This window comes from Lissotriton helveticus, chromosome 4_1, assembly GCF_964261635.1.
Source record: "Lissotriton helveticus chromosome 4_1, aLisHel1.1, whole genome shotgun sequence".
NCBI lineage: Eukaryota > Metazoa > Chordata > Amphibia > Caudata > Salamandridae > Lissotriton > Lissotriton helveticus.
In genome coordinates, this window is record NC_136063.1 from 1,502,126,497 (window position 1) to 1,502,143,075 (window position 16,579).

General features: G+C 43.5%; 1 protein-coding gene across 3 annotated transcripts in view; it reads left to right on the forward strand.

The window, feature by feature from the left end:
* PAK1IP1 (PAK1 interacting protein 1) overlaps positions 1 to 16,579 on the forward strand; it is a 210,541-nt gene that overhangs the window by 83,716 nt on the left and 110,246 nt on the right. For 2 of the 3 annotated variants that reach the window (XM_078688087.1, XM_078688089.1), the window contains exons 3-5: positions 7,997 to 8,117; positions 8,274 to 8,348; positions 8,711 to 8,763. In XM_078688087.1, the coding sequence (XP_078544213.1) occupies positions 7,997 to 8,117; positions 8,274 to 8,348; positions 8,711 to 8,763 (249 nt within the window). Of the gene's footprint in view, positions 1 to 7,996; positions 8,118 to 8,273; positions 8,363 to 8,710; positions 8,764 to 16,579 lie in introns of all 3 variants that reach the window. The other variant, XM_078688088.1, reaches the window with a different exon arrangement.

Sequence of the window (16,579 nt, forward strand, 5' to 3'; positions counted from 1 at the left end):
GCGTTCTTTAGGAAAAGGCAAGACTATCTGTGCAGCAGTCAAAGCTTATCCAGGACAAGAATCCAAAGCAAAAATGTACAGCTGAAAAAAAAAAGCAATCGGAATTTTGAAATTTGTCTAGTAAAAAGTCTATACCTCCGCTTCAAGGAGATGCTGTGGTAAGACCTAAGGAGAGCTGTGCATAAATAAATTCCCTCAAATATCAACAAGTTTCATCGGTTTTGTTTACAGGAATTTTCCAGAATTCCTCCCAGAATGTGACTAAAACTCTTTCAGGAATTATTTGCTTCATTATTGCTGCTAAATGGGGTTCCACTTGTTCCGAAGGATGCACTTCATGCACATTTGCTTAATATTGACCGATATTTTTGTTTGATGACGAAATAACACTTTTGTATGTTGTTTGTCATACTGTGGTGAATGTATCCACTGTTAGACTTGGCAAGGAATAGATGGACATCCTATACATATTGATATGTAAAACCATAGAAAATTGAAAGGGGGTTCTTTATTGTTTGCATCAGTGTGAGTTAATTGCACTATCCCACTCCACTATAGCATGTTGCGATAAGGAAATTGGTATATTCTGTTTGTTTCCTTACTTTTAAAAGTGTTGTGATTACATTGGATTAAAGTTTTAAATATATTAGTTAGTGAACTGTTCTCCTTTTAAAAAGCCCTGCAGCAACAATATGAGCTCTAGTTGAACCTGGGGATGGTGCAGCCCATTCACCTGCTCCTTGAATTAATAGTAACTCGGGGAAGCCCTTTGTCCAGTTACCGTAGTGATCTAAATCTACACTGACAAGCAGTTTAATTAATTAGCACAACCTGGCTTATATGACCTGGAAAAACATGCAGGACTGACAGATTATACCACACCTAGGCTAAATGGGTCTGTTTCGAGTTGTCCTCCCAGAGCCTCTAAGGAGTTAATACCACTAAAGGTGGGACCGTGTATCAAAAACCTACTAATGTATCTGTAAAAAATACAAACATGATTTAAGAAATGGTTTCTTGAACGTGACGCTCTAAATGGATAGCTCCCTTTACACAGCATTGTTCACCAGTGTATGCCCAAGGACATTAACCTGTAGCAAAGACAGTTTTTAGGTTTCGTCCTGGGCGTTGCAACTGCGTAGCAGTTGCTCCGCCCATGGCGAAACCTCATGATCCTACATATGTACTTTGGTTCAGCCTCTGTCTACCATTGGCTAGCTCCATAAATGGAGGCTAGCCATTGGGAGACAGAGGCTGTCAATCACGCTTTCTCTTGAAAACGCGATTCGGGGGCGTTTTGCGGTGTTTTTTTAAGCCCCGCCCCTTTGTCCCGGGCCGCGCTGTGATTGGCTGCCGGCCCGGGACACCCCCGTGACGTCATTCCCGGGCCGCGCTGTGATTGGCTTGCCGGCCCGGGACCTGACTTGTTCGTTCTGCTTGCACCGTATCATTGCTTTACAACAGTAGGATGGTTGCTGGGGGAATGGGTTGGGAAGTCTCCGGAACGGAAGCAGATGGGGTGGGGGGTGTCAGAAAACGCAGAAAAATGTCTGGAGACGGAGGTTGAAGAGCAGTCATAATATCTCTTGTTTGCTAAGGTGGTTTGTAGTCTGGGGGTGCAGGGGGGCAGGTGTAACTTTACTGCGGTTGTCTATGGCTGCAAACAGAGCGTCTCTACTCTGCATTCTCCGCCACATGCACTGTGGTCTTGGCTGGACGTGTCTGGTGCGACTGTCGCCCCCTCTCCGAGGTGGCTGCAGCACTGTGCTCCACTGTGCTTTCGGCACCTGATGGCAGAGAGCAACACGGTGGTGCATGCTTTCGTCGCCGTCTCCTCCGGTCGGAGACATTGTACACCTCCGGTGACGGTGTGAGGTCTGCACACATCCTGAGAATGGAGCCAGTGGGGGCTTTAATGAGCTGGCATGGGAATCGCGCCAATTTAGTAGCATGTGGCGTCGTAATTCGCTAATTCCTGCTCAGGCTGGGCGCCTTTGTTTGTGATGTGTTCGCGAGGAAGCCCAAAGGTAGAAACATGACCGTCCTGCGGTCTCTGGAGTGAGTACGATAAGTTGGTGTGCGGGTTGTTGACTGGAGAATGGCACCTACCACTTTGCTGAGAAACAACAGCGCGTGTCATCACTGGTACAGCGGTTTCTCGTGCATGCCATGTTGTTTGTGTTGTGGTACCCACCTGTAAGGGCTGGCACCGTAATTCACCTGCCTTGTCGCAGAAGCGCGCCTGAGCTCTGATGTGCAGTTGGTGCCAGGGAAACAGTGGAATACCCGCTTAATGGAGGGGCAGTCTGAGGGCACTAATTTCTTGCTACTTGTTTTTTCCTGGTTCTAATGATCTCTGTGCCAGTTTGGCACATCCTTCACACCAGCTCGCCGTAAAGTGGCTATAGGTTAAAGCTGCGCATAGCATGTGCCCTCGGGCCTGGCACCGCATGCTTTATTGTGGAACAGAGCCGGTACTGCGTCTCTGCTTCCAGCCCGGATATGTGACCTGCGGCGCTGGAGAGAGTTTGGCTGTTCACCGCTCACTGCCAGAGGCGCTTGTTGTCTATAAACAATCCCCACGTTGTGTGTTTTTTTTCGGCAGAACTCACCTGTTCGTGCAGAACAACAGAGCAATCTTAGATCATTTAACAAGAGAGGAAAAAAGAGCTGAGAGAGAAAAACACTTTATTAGATTTGGAGAGATTTGTGTCGCATTAAGGAACCGTGATAGGGAGGGCAAGAAAGTCGTGTCCCTTCAGGTCAGTTGTGAGGAGAATGATGGGAGGAGGGGGGGGGGGTTAATCCTGCCTAGTGTACACGTCAGATTACGTGCTCCCTAATCTAAATGTGAAAGTGTAGATTCGTGTGTCACATTGTTTCGCCACAGGACAGTGAGCGGCTTCAGCCAGCCTTCATCCGGCGAGTGTGCCTGCTTGTGTGAGAGAGAGACCGCCTGGGGGAGGGAAAACCAACGGTGCAATTGCTGGTGATGAGTGTATTTACTTACTGCGCGTAATGTAAAATGTAATGTAAAATGTGTAACCTGAGCCCGGGGTCCTGGAAAAGAGCGATGTGGGCCATCTCTCATTAGCCCCGCTAATAAAGTGCCTGAGATCACCCTGCGCGCTCGCTGGATGTTGCCTGGGAGCCCATTGTGCGCTCCCTCCTCAGCGCCAGGCAGCGGTTACATTTCCCTGCTCGGTGCCAGCTTGCTTCTGCTAGCCCGTCCGGATGCGAGGCTTCAGCCCTGGGCTCGTCGCCTTGTTGTGCTTGTCGAATAATTGCGGGTTTACACACGCGCTCATCATTTGCGATGACGTTATGTGGCTTACCCAGGCTCCTCTGCAGTGCACGGGCTTGTTAACATTAATAGTTAGCCATGGGCACGCTTTGCTGCTAATAAAATTCACATCAACGCGGTAGTTTGCTTGTTCTGTTTAAGATATGTAAAGCTGTCTGGGTGTGAAGTGAGTCAGTCGTTGGCGCTGTGTTGGGTTCTTATCACTGTTGGGTGACAGCACAGCGTGGCCGAGCCCCCCAAGGGTCCCGTCGACCCCTGCGTCCTACGTATGCAGCGTTTTATTAGCATCTCTGGGGCCAGGCTGGGAGCTGGTGCTGTTTTGAAGGGGGGTTTGTAAACACAGGTGTCTAGACTAGAGCGTAGCTTCTTGTCGTGGGGAGGGGACAGGGATGAGGTACTTTTGTCACACATGCAGACAGAGCTCCAAACCTCGATTAGAGGGGCCTAGGAGCATCCCCTGAAAACTGCCCCCCTCAAGTGCCTGCAGGGCCTTGTGTGTTGGTTTAACACGGGAGAGCGAGGGCAGATATCCCCGCCCTCATCCACTCCCCCCTCTCTCTCTTCTCCGCGTTCTGCTTGGGTGGGTAACCTGAATACTAAGAGGCATTCCACTGACAGCTGACCCTGTTAGCCCCCTCCGTCCTCGTTCTCCTCTCAAAAACCGGCCCAAGAGAAAATAAAGAGACAAACTCCCCCAGTCACTCTCCCAGGAGAGATGGGTGGGGGTGGGGGGGGAACGGTAGCTGTGATTTATTTATGGTGTTGAGTTTTGCAGCCGTCTGTGGCACGATGCACTCCGCCCTGCTTTAGAAGATTGCAAAATGCATTTTTTGCATTGTCGTTCGCAAACAGGTTGAAGTTAGCAAATCCATCGCATGTGTGTGTTTTTGCCAGCTCATAGAAGACATTTGCACCTGTCATGGCGCCAGTCCATCACTTGCACGCTAGACGTTGGGCATCATCGGGGTCTGACTGAGGCAGAAAATAGGCCCGGGCATCAAAATTAAAGTACATCCCTAGGATAGCTGAAAGAGTGGCCCATGTTTGCAAATGGGAACTGTCCTGAACTTGTAAAGATAAGCTGGATGCCTTTTTGCAATGTATGGAATACTGCATGGATTGCTGCAGGCAATGCTTGTTTTAATATCCGGGAAATCGACAGTAAAAACATGCACAACAGTCCATAAACAGACCCACAAACAGCCAAAAAACGTCCAATACACTAACGTGTCAGATCAGCCCATCGGGCACTGCCTATTTTCCCTGTGAGCCAGTTCCGACTAGGGGTGTCAATGCAGTGACATCATGATTTCCATCACTGCCTTCTCATTCTACCTTAGTGATGTTAAGTTAATGATTGTGAGTTTTGACTGGTAAATTCGTGCAGTTCAGCGATGGTATTCATTTGTGTGCCTGTAGTATTCTCGCTCCACAATTGGTGTGCAAAAGACAACCATTTTCTTTTTGGCTTCATGCGCTCATGGAAGAAATTGTGTTTTTCTTGTTAGAGAGTGTTTTGTTGTTTTGGGCCTATTTGAGAACATTTTTGGTTCTCCGGGAGGGGAGGCCTGTGGGGGCTTCGCCGGGGTTGGGTTGCACCTGCAGCCAGGGCGCGGAAGCCAAGGGGGATCCGGTGTCCGGCCCCCCCTGACACCCGAGGCCTGGCTCGCGCCTCCCGGGCCTTCCCAGGACATTCCTGTCACCCTGCTGGCCCCAGACAGGCCGACAGTCTGCGCGCCGCTGTCACCCTCCCAGGGCCCCGGAGAGCGCCAAGTGCCTTGGTGTGCAGGGGATCGAGGTCCACATGTTCAAGGGTCCTCGAAGTCCAGAGCGGCCCAGGAGGCCACTCCGCAAGCTGCTGGCTGCAGCTGTTGCTAGGATATGCGCGCATGTAAAAATAAAAATAGGAGTAAAAACGAAAAGCCACAGTGTTCATCCCGCATAAACTGGATTGGGTTACCTATGTAAATCGATATTTAGACCGTTCTCCAAGGTATGTGTGGATTGGTTCACACACGCTGATTTTGACAATTATTAGCAAATGGAAAGATGGCGCTGTCCGTGCATTTAAAGGGGGTCGTCCGTTGAAAAGGAAAACGAAACTTGTCCTCTTGCCCAATCTTACATCCTCAACAGTGATCGGCAATAATGGTACCAGTTGGTTGGTAAGAATGCCAGTTTGTTTTATGAGTCCGGTTTGTAAAACCTACTGTGACGTCACTCAGTAGACGGCCTCTCCCACAGATAATAAGGTAAACTGTTGGCTGTTGGCTGTACCAACGTTGCCATAGGCTTCAGGGCAAGCTAATACAATGCCCTGCCTCCAGGTCAAGTAGTAAAAGATAGCCATAAATGGGGTGCAGTTGGTCCCTCACAATCTCAGGGCCATTGCATCTGCAGCATTAAGAGCCTAGAGTCAATGAATGAATGCAGAGATGTGTACAGAAGAGCAGTGGTGTGGCATGGCATGAGTATATGTAAGCGTTCTGAATCTTTTGAACATACCTATATGCAGAAGATGAAGTAGTTACTTTCAATGGGACACATAGATTTTTTTGGGTTGAATCTGTGTCTTGAAGGTTACTAGAGTGTACAGTCAGGCTTTGGGGTTAGGTCACGCTGTGGGTAAGGAGCGGGAAAGGAGGAGGAAGTGAAGTTCCACTGTTTTAGGTCTCGACCTACAGCATTGCTTTAGCAATGCTTGTTTAGGTCTTGCCTACAGACGCCTTTTAGCTGTCTGTTGAAGAAGGCCTACTGTGGACAGTGTAATTACCTACACTATGCTTTGGGTCAACGTATTGCTTACCGTTGCTTCGCTTTCTTGTCTATCCCATTGCATTCATCTTATTCAGTGGCTTTCCTACCTCTATTTGTGTTTGTGCCTCTACTGGAACATAGCTTTGTTTACTATTCTTCTGATTGGGCTACTTGTATCCTGCCACTGCCCAAGCTCACTGAACTACTTTTTTGTCTACCTCTAGCACTCCATGGGAGTGCACATGTTTACATGTGCTCTCCCTATGTGGTGCATACCCCTCATTTTCTTGACCCATGCTCTCCATGTTGCCCTCCCCGCTTTACCATTGCTACCCTTGCCCCACTCTGCATTTTGGTTATATCTTTTAAATTCAGCTGCCCCATCTCCTCCATTGCTCCCCTATCTTGTTACATGTTAATGCTGTGGCACAGAGGCGCTAACTTCCCACCCAGCCCAGTCTGCTACACCTTTGCTTCCCTGCCTCTTCCGTCAGTATTTTTTAAATTTGTTTTTTACATTTTTAGAGTGCCTGGCCGCTGCAATTTGCTACCAGGCCACTCTTTTTTAAAAACAGTGGCACACATTTAACCTATTGTTCTTATTTACCACTCCAAGATTAGCGTCCATAATCTTGGAACAATCAAATGGCACTCACATAATTGCATATGCATGCATGTGTGGTTATGCATGCGCTCGTAAACATCATCACACAGGGCAGCCACAGCATCAAGAGCCATATCTTGCAAGCTTGAACATCATCACACTTTTTTATTGTCGGTGCTGTTCAACATCATCAAACCACCATATATTTTCTTTCTTTTTCTGAAGCTCAACAGCATCAGCAATAAGCACTGGCAAAGCCAATTTGTCTGCATTAGCAATACTAAAAGACAAAACCTATTGACTTTTCCAATGCTTGTTTTATGCTCCTATTCTAGCTCTTGCATTCTGCCTTACCACTAACACGATTAATTTCCAATGCTGACCACTTAAAAAAAATATGTTTTCGGAGTGAGCGTCTATAGACAATGACAATTTTTAAACAAGCATTTACAATGCAACGGTTTCGCCTTTGGAAAAGTTAGAGCTATTGGCAATGTAAATGACAATGCCATTTATTTATCTGTTTTCAAAACCAACACATAAATACAAATTTTGTCATTTACAATGCCAATAGCTCAAACTTTTCCAAAGGCGAAACCGTTGCATTGTAAATGCTTGTTCCTTTTGAAATTAGAAATACTTAATTGGGATAATAAATGAATATTACATTTACTTTTTCTGATCTCCTATTTTGTCAAAGGGTCCTAGGCCTGATGCACTTTGGCAGGAAGGGGCCTGTCTATTGGTGGCAAATCGACAGGGCGAAATATGTCATTGGTGAAATATGGCCATTAATCCTTTGAGTCTTCTATTGTGGGTTTTGTTTTGCGAGGGGAGTTTTTAACTCCCTGGGTATTTCTCAAGATAATATGATACTGCGGGTAGTTGTTGCTTCCCATAAGCCACACTAAGATTTCCTATTTGTTTGGAAACGGGTTTTGTTCCACTTGGTAACTTGATGCCTGTTCACTACTGCCATGAACTGTTTAGTCCACAGACTGAGACAGACTAGTATGTTTTAGATTAGTAATTACATTCTGACTCCTAAGATAAGTCCCCCTTGTTTATCTCCCTCCTTTAGTAGTATTTAGAGGTTGCGTCTAGACATATATTTTTTTAATAGTATGGCACCTTCTCAAAAATGCACATCTGATCTAAATTATTCCAATTGGTATAACTTCCGTCCCCTCCTTCCTTAAGAAATACAGTTACATTTATGTGTTTCTGGTGATCTGAATATATAGCTAAAAGACAGAGGTACACTGAGAGACTAGTGCGAAATGCATGTTTTTATCTCATAAATGCTAAAGGCTCCCGTCTTTTATCTTCAGGGACAGTGTCCTGCCTTGAATTTTATGGCACGTCACATTTACTCAGCGGTGCTGAAGATGGACTGATCTGTGTGTGGAATTCCAAGAAATGGGAGTGCTTGAAATCGTTCAAAGCTCACAAGTGAGTCCTCTTATGTGTGTGTATTATATTTATATATATATATATATATATATATATATATATATATATATATATATATATATATATATATATATATATATATATATAATTTGAGCAGTTTTATAGAGTCAACACTTCTGTTTTTATTTGTCCTAGGGGACATGTGACGTCTCTTTCCATTCATCCCTCTGGAAAATTAGCTTTGTCAGTGGGGACGGACAAGACCTTAAGGTAGGAGAAGACAGGTATGTAAGGAGTGAGATGCTAAGTAAGAGCTGTGATCCTACCCCAATATTGAGCCCAATAATATTACCATAGCTCAGTTTGAAATATCACTTGCTCCAAAAGCATATTTCTTTCATTGCATTCATTAATACCATTCACTTCGGTAATGGTGGTTTTTGACATGTGATTGTGTGTATGGGCGAGAGAAAGAGGGTTCAGTGCAAATCAACCATTACTTGATGGCAGAGCCTCAGTTTGTTTCGTACAATGGATATGTGTCATCTGGGTCCTCATTTTAAATACTGGTGAGGTATGTAACTATGCTATATGTCTTCTGTTTTTCACTATTTTGTGTCTTTCTTTTCCAGGACATGGAACTTGATTGAAGGCCGGTCAGCATTTATCAAAAACCTGAAGCAAAGTAAGTTCTCATTGCTATGTTGAGGGTCACACCCAAAGATTGAAAGCATGTTCTTGGTTATTGATCTTCCTTTTAAAACATTCCTAAGTTTTACTGCTCTTTGGGATTAGGTCCTAAAGAAGTACTATATTTCCTCTAATTTCTCTGGAACAGCATAATGTTTAGTGGTAGATCTAAGATACCAGACCTGTCTTCAATCAGTGTTGTAGTCACGGCCAGTGTTTAGTTGGGATGTTCAGTTCACTTGTGTATTCCATATCAGTGCTGCGAATGCACACTGCCGGTGACTTACATTTTTGTGACAGTCACCCATTTTCTAGCTGAGTTGATGATAGGAGATCTGGTTCGCTTAATTCAAACTCTTAACTGTGAAATTCATTATGTGATCACACTCCTTGGATAATATAAACATTAGTATTGTTTTATTGACGTTGTCCATTCTAAGTTTGCAACTATTTTTTTACTGCAAGATGGTGTTCATAACTGTACACATGATTTGTGTTTGTCATAAAGTAGCATTAAAAATGTAAAAAAACGTTGCATTCGCAGTACTTGAAAATTCTACGCCAACACTCTTTCAAGTGAAAAATGACATGGAGAAATGCCAAGCTTCTTGTCACTTGTCTGAGTTGGTGGGTACAATGCTGTCCATTTGCAGGATCATTTTGATGTTTGTGACTTTTTTCCCCAGTATCCTCTTTATTCTGAAATGGCTAATATGATTTAAGAGTCTTCAAAGCAGCCCTGCATTTTGTTTCTGTCTACAGGGTAGTGTTTCAATTCACCTCATAGATGCTGAAGAATGAGGAGTGGGATGCTGTTTGCATTTCCCTCTTAATACCAGAACAATTGAAAATAGATATTTCTTGACAGAGATGCAAAGGTCACCCTACTAAAGTGCATGATGAGTAGATTTGGAGTGAGACACTTGTCAATTAAAGGCATGCAAAATGAAAATCTGCTTCTCAAAAAGTGAGTATTCTAAGGTGGATAATAGAAGGTACTGTATTTAACAAATGTAGTGTCCACTACTCTGCTCCCTCTTCCTCTTGAAAAGCAGCCTGTTACAGAAGGAGTGTCTCTAAAGCTGACAGTCCCACAACACAGGCCACAAGAGTGACTACAGTTCACACTTCGATGTCGGTCACAGTAATATATGCATCAAAAGGTTAGCCCAGGGTCTCCTGCCCTACTCTTTGATCCAGACCCCTTCCTTGTGACCGCTCACTGAATCTGATTGTACCCTTTTGATGTGTACTGTGAAAGCCTCGCTCTTCTCGCCTCAATGTGTTTCCAACCCATCTTACAAGAGTGCAGAAATACACAAACCTGCCTAGCAGGATCTCTCTGCCTCCTCTCCATGCAGGTGTGGGTCTTCCAAAGTAGAATCCAGTGCAATCCGTGTATTGTACCATCTACAGGCGCACATGCACTTGGGGCCTGCTTCGACACTCCGCCCAGTACTGTACCCTCTATGTACTGTATCACTTGGAACAAATACATCCAGCTTATGCCTTGAACATGCATGCACTTTATCCTCCCTATATTGTACCATTCACGGGCACACATACACCCATTACATGCATTTAACACGCACGTACTGCACAGCACTACATCCTTCAACTACTGTACCATTCAAAGGCACATGTACATGCAGCACATGAATTCACCATATATGCACTGCTCAACACTGCCTTATCCCTTTTTTGTACCCTCCCTTGGCACACATACACCCAGCTCTGATAACACTGCCTATGCGCTGCACAGCACTTCACACAAGCCGATCTAGGCCAAGGGTGAGTTAAGTACACAGAAACTGAACGTTTAAAAAGCTGAGTGAGCCTGTAGGCTTTACTCCTGTGACGCAGGTTAAAAAGGACCTTTTCACTCCTATTGATCACTACATAGTATGCTGCACTCGTGCTGCTTAACTCCTGGTGAAGGCAGTATATTTCCACCACTTTCAGGGTAGCGCTTTGGGTGCACCTCCCAGTCCAACAAGACCACAATCAATGAGACAGGCTTATGTAATGGCACACACGCTTGATCCATGTTTGCCTATGACAACAAAAATCAGCATTAGCGATCCAGACAACAGAGCAGTTGGGCACTCAGGGCAGGGGATCAGGTTGGTTACCATGCAGAGGACTTTTCCGTCCCAACAGTCTTGATGCAATTGTTGGTATATTTTCAAAAGCCTCAGTTTGTGTTTTTCATGAACAAGTAAGATTACGTTTGTTGGCTTTGTAAAGGTATCCTACTGGCTCTGAGCTTCAGTGAGCACTTCTCATTTGAGGACCCCTTCAGCCTTGCCTATGGACACACATTTTTGCAGAATATTCTGGATGAGCATGTGAACCTTTTAGTCCTTGTGACTAATTGAGATGAGGTGACTGATCTGTTGAACCCAACACCCTGATGAGTAGTAGTGGAAGATGGTGCCTGCTAAGCCCTTCTGCTCCATAGCGACTACCCTGGACTTGACGGTTCAACCTACCTGAAAGGATGAGTTGGGAACTGGTGAGCTTGGTTAAAGTACAGCTGATCTCGATGCTCTACCAGCATTGCAGATTGTTGAATCAATAGGCTGTCATGAGTCAGTGACGTTGCAACATTGTCGAGGATGCAGCCACAGTGAGCTTGCCAAATGAAATACCCAGACTCTGACATGAGCTACGATGCTATTCAGGCGTAATTGAATGATATTCAGTTATTGAATTAATTTCACTAGAGCTGTTCGAAAGTGGCTGCCATTGTTTAGTGGGCTGAAGTACCAAACCATTGGTGAGAACCCTAGCAGAGTGCTGTTCCAAGAAAAAGCAAGGTGCCTTGATGCCTGCAAAAGAGATTCTCATTTTTACGTTAGATTTGAAAGTAATTTTTGTATCCACTTTGTTTCTGGAGAAGGAAATAGTATCTTAACTACGATCTGGAAGAAGTGATGCACTGCCCAGTTCAGTGGAGCTTAGCACTCCTATCCCCAATCCATGGAATGAAAACTTGGTAAAAGGAAAATGGAAAATGAGACCTGGGCAAGCAGGGCATCCGAAGGGGAGTAAAAACAGTCATGAATAACTTAGCAAGATTCAGAACAGAAGCTGTAAACAAGTGTTTTTTTTTGTTTTTTTAAATTATTGATTCATTCGAGAACTTACTGAACCTGATGTAAATAATGAACATCAACAAACTGAAAGGCGTAGTCCTCATAGATTCAGACAATTACCATTTCTAGTGTTAAAGAAAAGAGGTGCATTGGAAGGGCAGATTTAGAAGCGATGGCAATCACTGACAGAGGCTCACATAAAGCGAGGAGTGGACTTGAGTGCTCTCTAGGTTTACATAGTTGAATTTGCATAGAAAAAGCATTTGGTTTTGGAGTGCTAATAACTTGCCCTATTGAACGAATCTGCATGAATTATCTGAACTGTATGCCTGCCCTCTCTCTTTTTATTAATTTTTTGAAATAGGCATATTACTCCAAGTGGTCAAAAGGTACATGGGCATGTGATTCTCCAACCTGTTCTTTTTTGGGTGCATACTATATTTAAATATGTTTATGGTTTTGTGTAAAATATTTGTAGTCGTTTTTTAAATGTCTTCAAAACATTAGAGATACCTGGGCTGAACTTAAAAATGTGAGTAGTTCAAAAACCTTTCCTGTATCGTTGGCTGAACAGGGATGGTTGTTAATCCAACTGCAGTCAATTTGTTCATAGTTCAAAAGCCTCGTTCTGAAAAGTCTTGGGGCCAAGATGGTGTAAGGGGGGTGAGGCAACACCGAAGGAACGGTGTAAAATGTTATTCCTTGGATAAAAGAATCCGAAAAACCTGTGATCCTCAAATTTGGCCTAGCCAATGTGAGAATTCCTGTCCTCTTCTCACATCAGTTGAATTTGGGGCTACAAAAACAAAATGGAAAAGGCACCATCACAGGAAGCAAATGACACCCTCCCCAAAAAAATGAAGTATGTTCAGAGCCTATTGTAATAAAATCTCAAAAAGTCATGAAAGACACCCAACGTTAAAAAAAATTATGGTATAAAAATTAACATCCTGTGAAACTGGCCAACTATGATTGATCAATGCAATTCTAATACATCCACGTGAAGGAAATTAATTGGAGAATATATGAGGATACCCATATATGGCCATTTCATTGTTACTTGGTCATTAAAAACCTAAACATCACATTGTCTGTGTCACAAAAAACTGAAATTACGCAGTTCATGTGAGCAGTGCAACCATTACTTGCCACCACTGCTGCTTTGACCTCTCGCATTACAGATGACATTGCAAATGACATACATAGTGACACCACATATCCCCTAACCATTAGCACCAGTGGAGACATAACTGTGGATATGCTATTGTTTGTTTCTATGCATGTTATGCTAAAAGTCTGTGAACTTTGGGATGCGTTCTGTAGGTTTGTTGTATTGTGATTGTCAAGCACACCATTAAGGGGTCCTTGAGTGACGCTGTACAATTTTGTTTTAGGTTTGTAAGGTGGTGGTGTTTTTCTTTACCCCATTAAATTGGGATTCCATCCGTGTATTAACAGTAGTGATTTTGTTAGAGAGTTAAAAAACAATTCTGTGGCTAGTATGTTTGCTTAAATTAGCTGACAGCTAGTCTCTCTCTTACAAGTTACTGAATATAACACACAGGTCAGGTGACTTTTGGGAAAATGATGTTCAGCTTATCAACTTTGTGGGCATAAAGTTATAGAACCAAGTACATGCCATGCACATTACATGCATTTCAGTCATATTGGTCTGATGCCTCTTTTCTGTGCAAAGTTGCTTTTTTTCAAAGAATATACTTAACCCGTTATAGTGAAGGGTACTAAATGTGAGTGTAGCGTTGACTATGTGAGCCTGGCCAAAAGTAATGGTCTCTAAGACAGTTGGGGATATGTCTGTCCATTGCCTCTTTTAACAGAGACTGTTCAGTGAGCATAAAAGCTGTGTGGCATTCTAGCAGGATTTGTGCAGTTTATCTTGAACAACAGTGTTAATATAAGGTATATCTTCATCACTTGCCACCTAATTTGTGACGCTATTTGGCGCATCATGTGGGAGGTCCAGCACTGTGGGCAAGCTACGGGTTGGATTGCTCACCATAACTGGCTAGTTTCAGGGGTCAGTGGAAACCGTAGGGGGTTCTCCATCAAGTTTAAGGGTATAGCTGCTTTTAGTTGCAAGGCTCCATGGATATGGAACCATGTTTTGCATGGTTCTGTATCCATTAACAAATTAGGGTCTTCAGTGCAAAACACTAACTTTCCCACGATGCATTCTTGAGTAACATCAATATTTTGTATCAATCAATCTATTACATACAGTAGTAAATTTACCCATTGAATTGCATTCTTTGTTTAAATACTGGATATATCTTAAAGTGGAATGCATGCTATCTGGAAGCACATTTCTAACTCTTGATGCGCCAACCAGTGTTTCATTTTTTTTTTGTCAGGTCTTGTTTACTATCTATATATTCACTGCCACACATAAACAAGTTAGTCCTTAAAAGATCGGAGCAGTAGTTCAACGTTTTTTGCTATATTTTAATACTGTTTGCATTATTAATGTTATTGACTATATGAATGTTTTTAATGGAATCTATTTTATTAAAATGTGCTCTTGTTCATCATGCCGCTAGAGCATTGTAATACATTTAATAAAGCTTTTGATTGCTTAAGGAAACATTTAATGGGGGAGCCAAATATAGCTATGGCACACCAAGTTCTACACCACATACTCGTATCCTCGTGAGCCAACTACGAAGTATGTTGCAGCCCTGAAAGTGCTAGCAGCCAGATGTGATTTACACAGTTTTCTTGGAAATGTAGAGACTTTTGGGGTGGGGAGAAGTGCCAGAGTCTTGATAAGAGCCGTGGGTCACACAAAGTAAATTGTTTTCTGTGAGGAAATTCTGGTCCTTCTTTGTAGCTGATTGGGAACAAAATGCCCAGATCCTTAGGATTGGTTCCCCGGAAATGAGTTTATGGTTTCTTAGTTGGAAGCACTCTCCACAGTGTTAATTCAGGTCTACAGCAGAATTTCTAGTAATAGGTGGTACCTGGTAGTGCTACGCAGCAGCAACAGTCTTCTTTGTCCAGTGACTCTCATGCACTACAGAGACACAGGTGAAAAGTTCCACAGATACCTAAGTAAGTAAACTTTATTTGCTTCGATTAGTTAAAATCGTACAAAAGAGGAAACAGCAGTTACAAAACCATAAAAGAAAGTTTTAGGTAAGAAAGCTCATGAAGCAACAGTTTATACGTGCAGATTAACAACTTTAAAGTGCTCGTGCTCCATCTGGAAGTTGCCAGATAACCCCAGGGTGCCACGATAGTCCATAGGTTTGGTGTTAAGATTTCTGCTGCGGCTAGCAGGCTGGCCAAGGTTTCGGAGTATTTTTGCAGAAAATTAAAAACTGGGGTCCAACTATGTAACAATGCGCTCAGATGCTTGTTGGAATAGTTTTTATTCAAATTTATTAAAACGTTTTTTGCGAACGTCAGTTCAGCGTACAAGTTTGCAGCTTCAGAAGATGGTTATGTGCTGTCTGTAAGTTGTAAGAAGTCTCCAGGGGGCCAGGATATCCCGTAATTATGATGTTTGTGTTTCCACTCCAGCTAGCAGCATGGCCCAGGGTTCTGACATTTCCACAAGGAGTTGTGTTGAAAACTGAGGTGCAACTACTCCTTGGTACACTCGGTCACTTGTAGTTTTTGTTCAAGTTTGTTTACAAATTCAGTAAGCAACAGTTTAGAAAAGGGTTGTCTGGCTCTAGGCAGGATATCGCAGTCTGCCTGCATGTGAAGATCCCTTTGCTTTTTAGTTAGGGTAGGAGGCACCTCTTCTCCTCTGTCATTATGATACAAATGCAGGTTAGGTACAGAAGGTTCGAGTTATTAGAGCCGCATAAGTGGCTGTCTCTGACACCAGAGTGCAGCCATGCAGGTTCTCCGCTATGGTGGGTGTACATCCCAGGCGACACTGCTGCAGCTTGAGCTTCAGATGGCGGGAATGTGCAGGCTAAGTAAGACGCTTACTTTAGTATTGGATAGCCATTTATGATTGATTGTCCATGCATGACTCCTTTTTGCAAACTCTTCTTCACCTTGTTGATCACGAGTTTGTTTTTTGTAGTGTGCAAGTGGAGTGTGTTTATCAGTCTCTGCAGACTTAGTGTGGGTAAGCTACACAGAACCACGTTGTCCGTGTATTCTAGGTGGTTTAGTGCTGTTGTGCTGAGATGTGGAAGCATGGCTGTTAGTTTCATCAAGAGCCGGTAAGAGTTCAACCATGAAGAGATTGAAGAATTCACTGATAACAGATATTAGAAATGTCAGGGTATAGCGGGTTTTCATGACCTTTTGCACTGTTCAGCTTCAGTGGAGAAGTTCCAGTGGGCAAGCAGGCACCAATTAACAGTAGCTGCACACTTTTGCTCTTGTAAGTCAACTAGAGATTCTTTGGAATGGTTGCTCCGTATTGGGTCCGGGGGCAAAATTCTCTCCATTGTCCACAATCAGGCACACATTAATTCTTCCATCCCTTTCCATTGAATTTTATCCAGCAAATTTCAATTTTTTAGCCTTTTCTTAGAAAATTTAGAATTATGGCGTTTGACCAAAGCGCTGCATTTAAATTCACCAGCTATAGCCGTCTATGCACAAAACGTGTTCTCAAGCATTCTTTTTCGATGTAAGTGTAGAACAGGTATGTTTCAAGCTTGCATTTTATTTTTTCAACTTTTCCAGATGCTTCTGTACATTAACAGTTGGCTAGTGTCAATGGTGCCA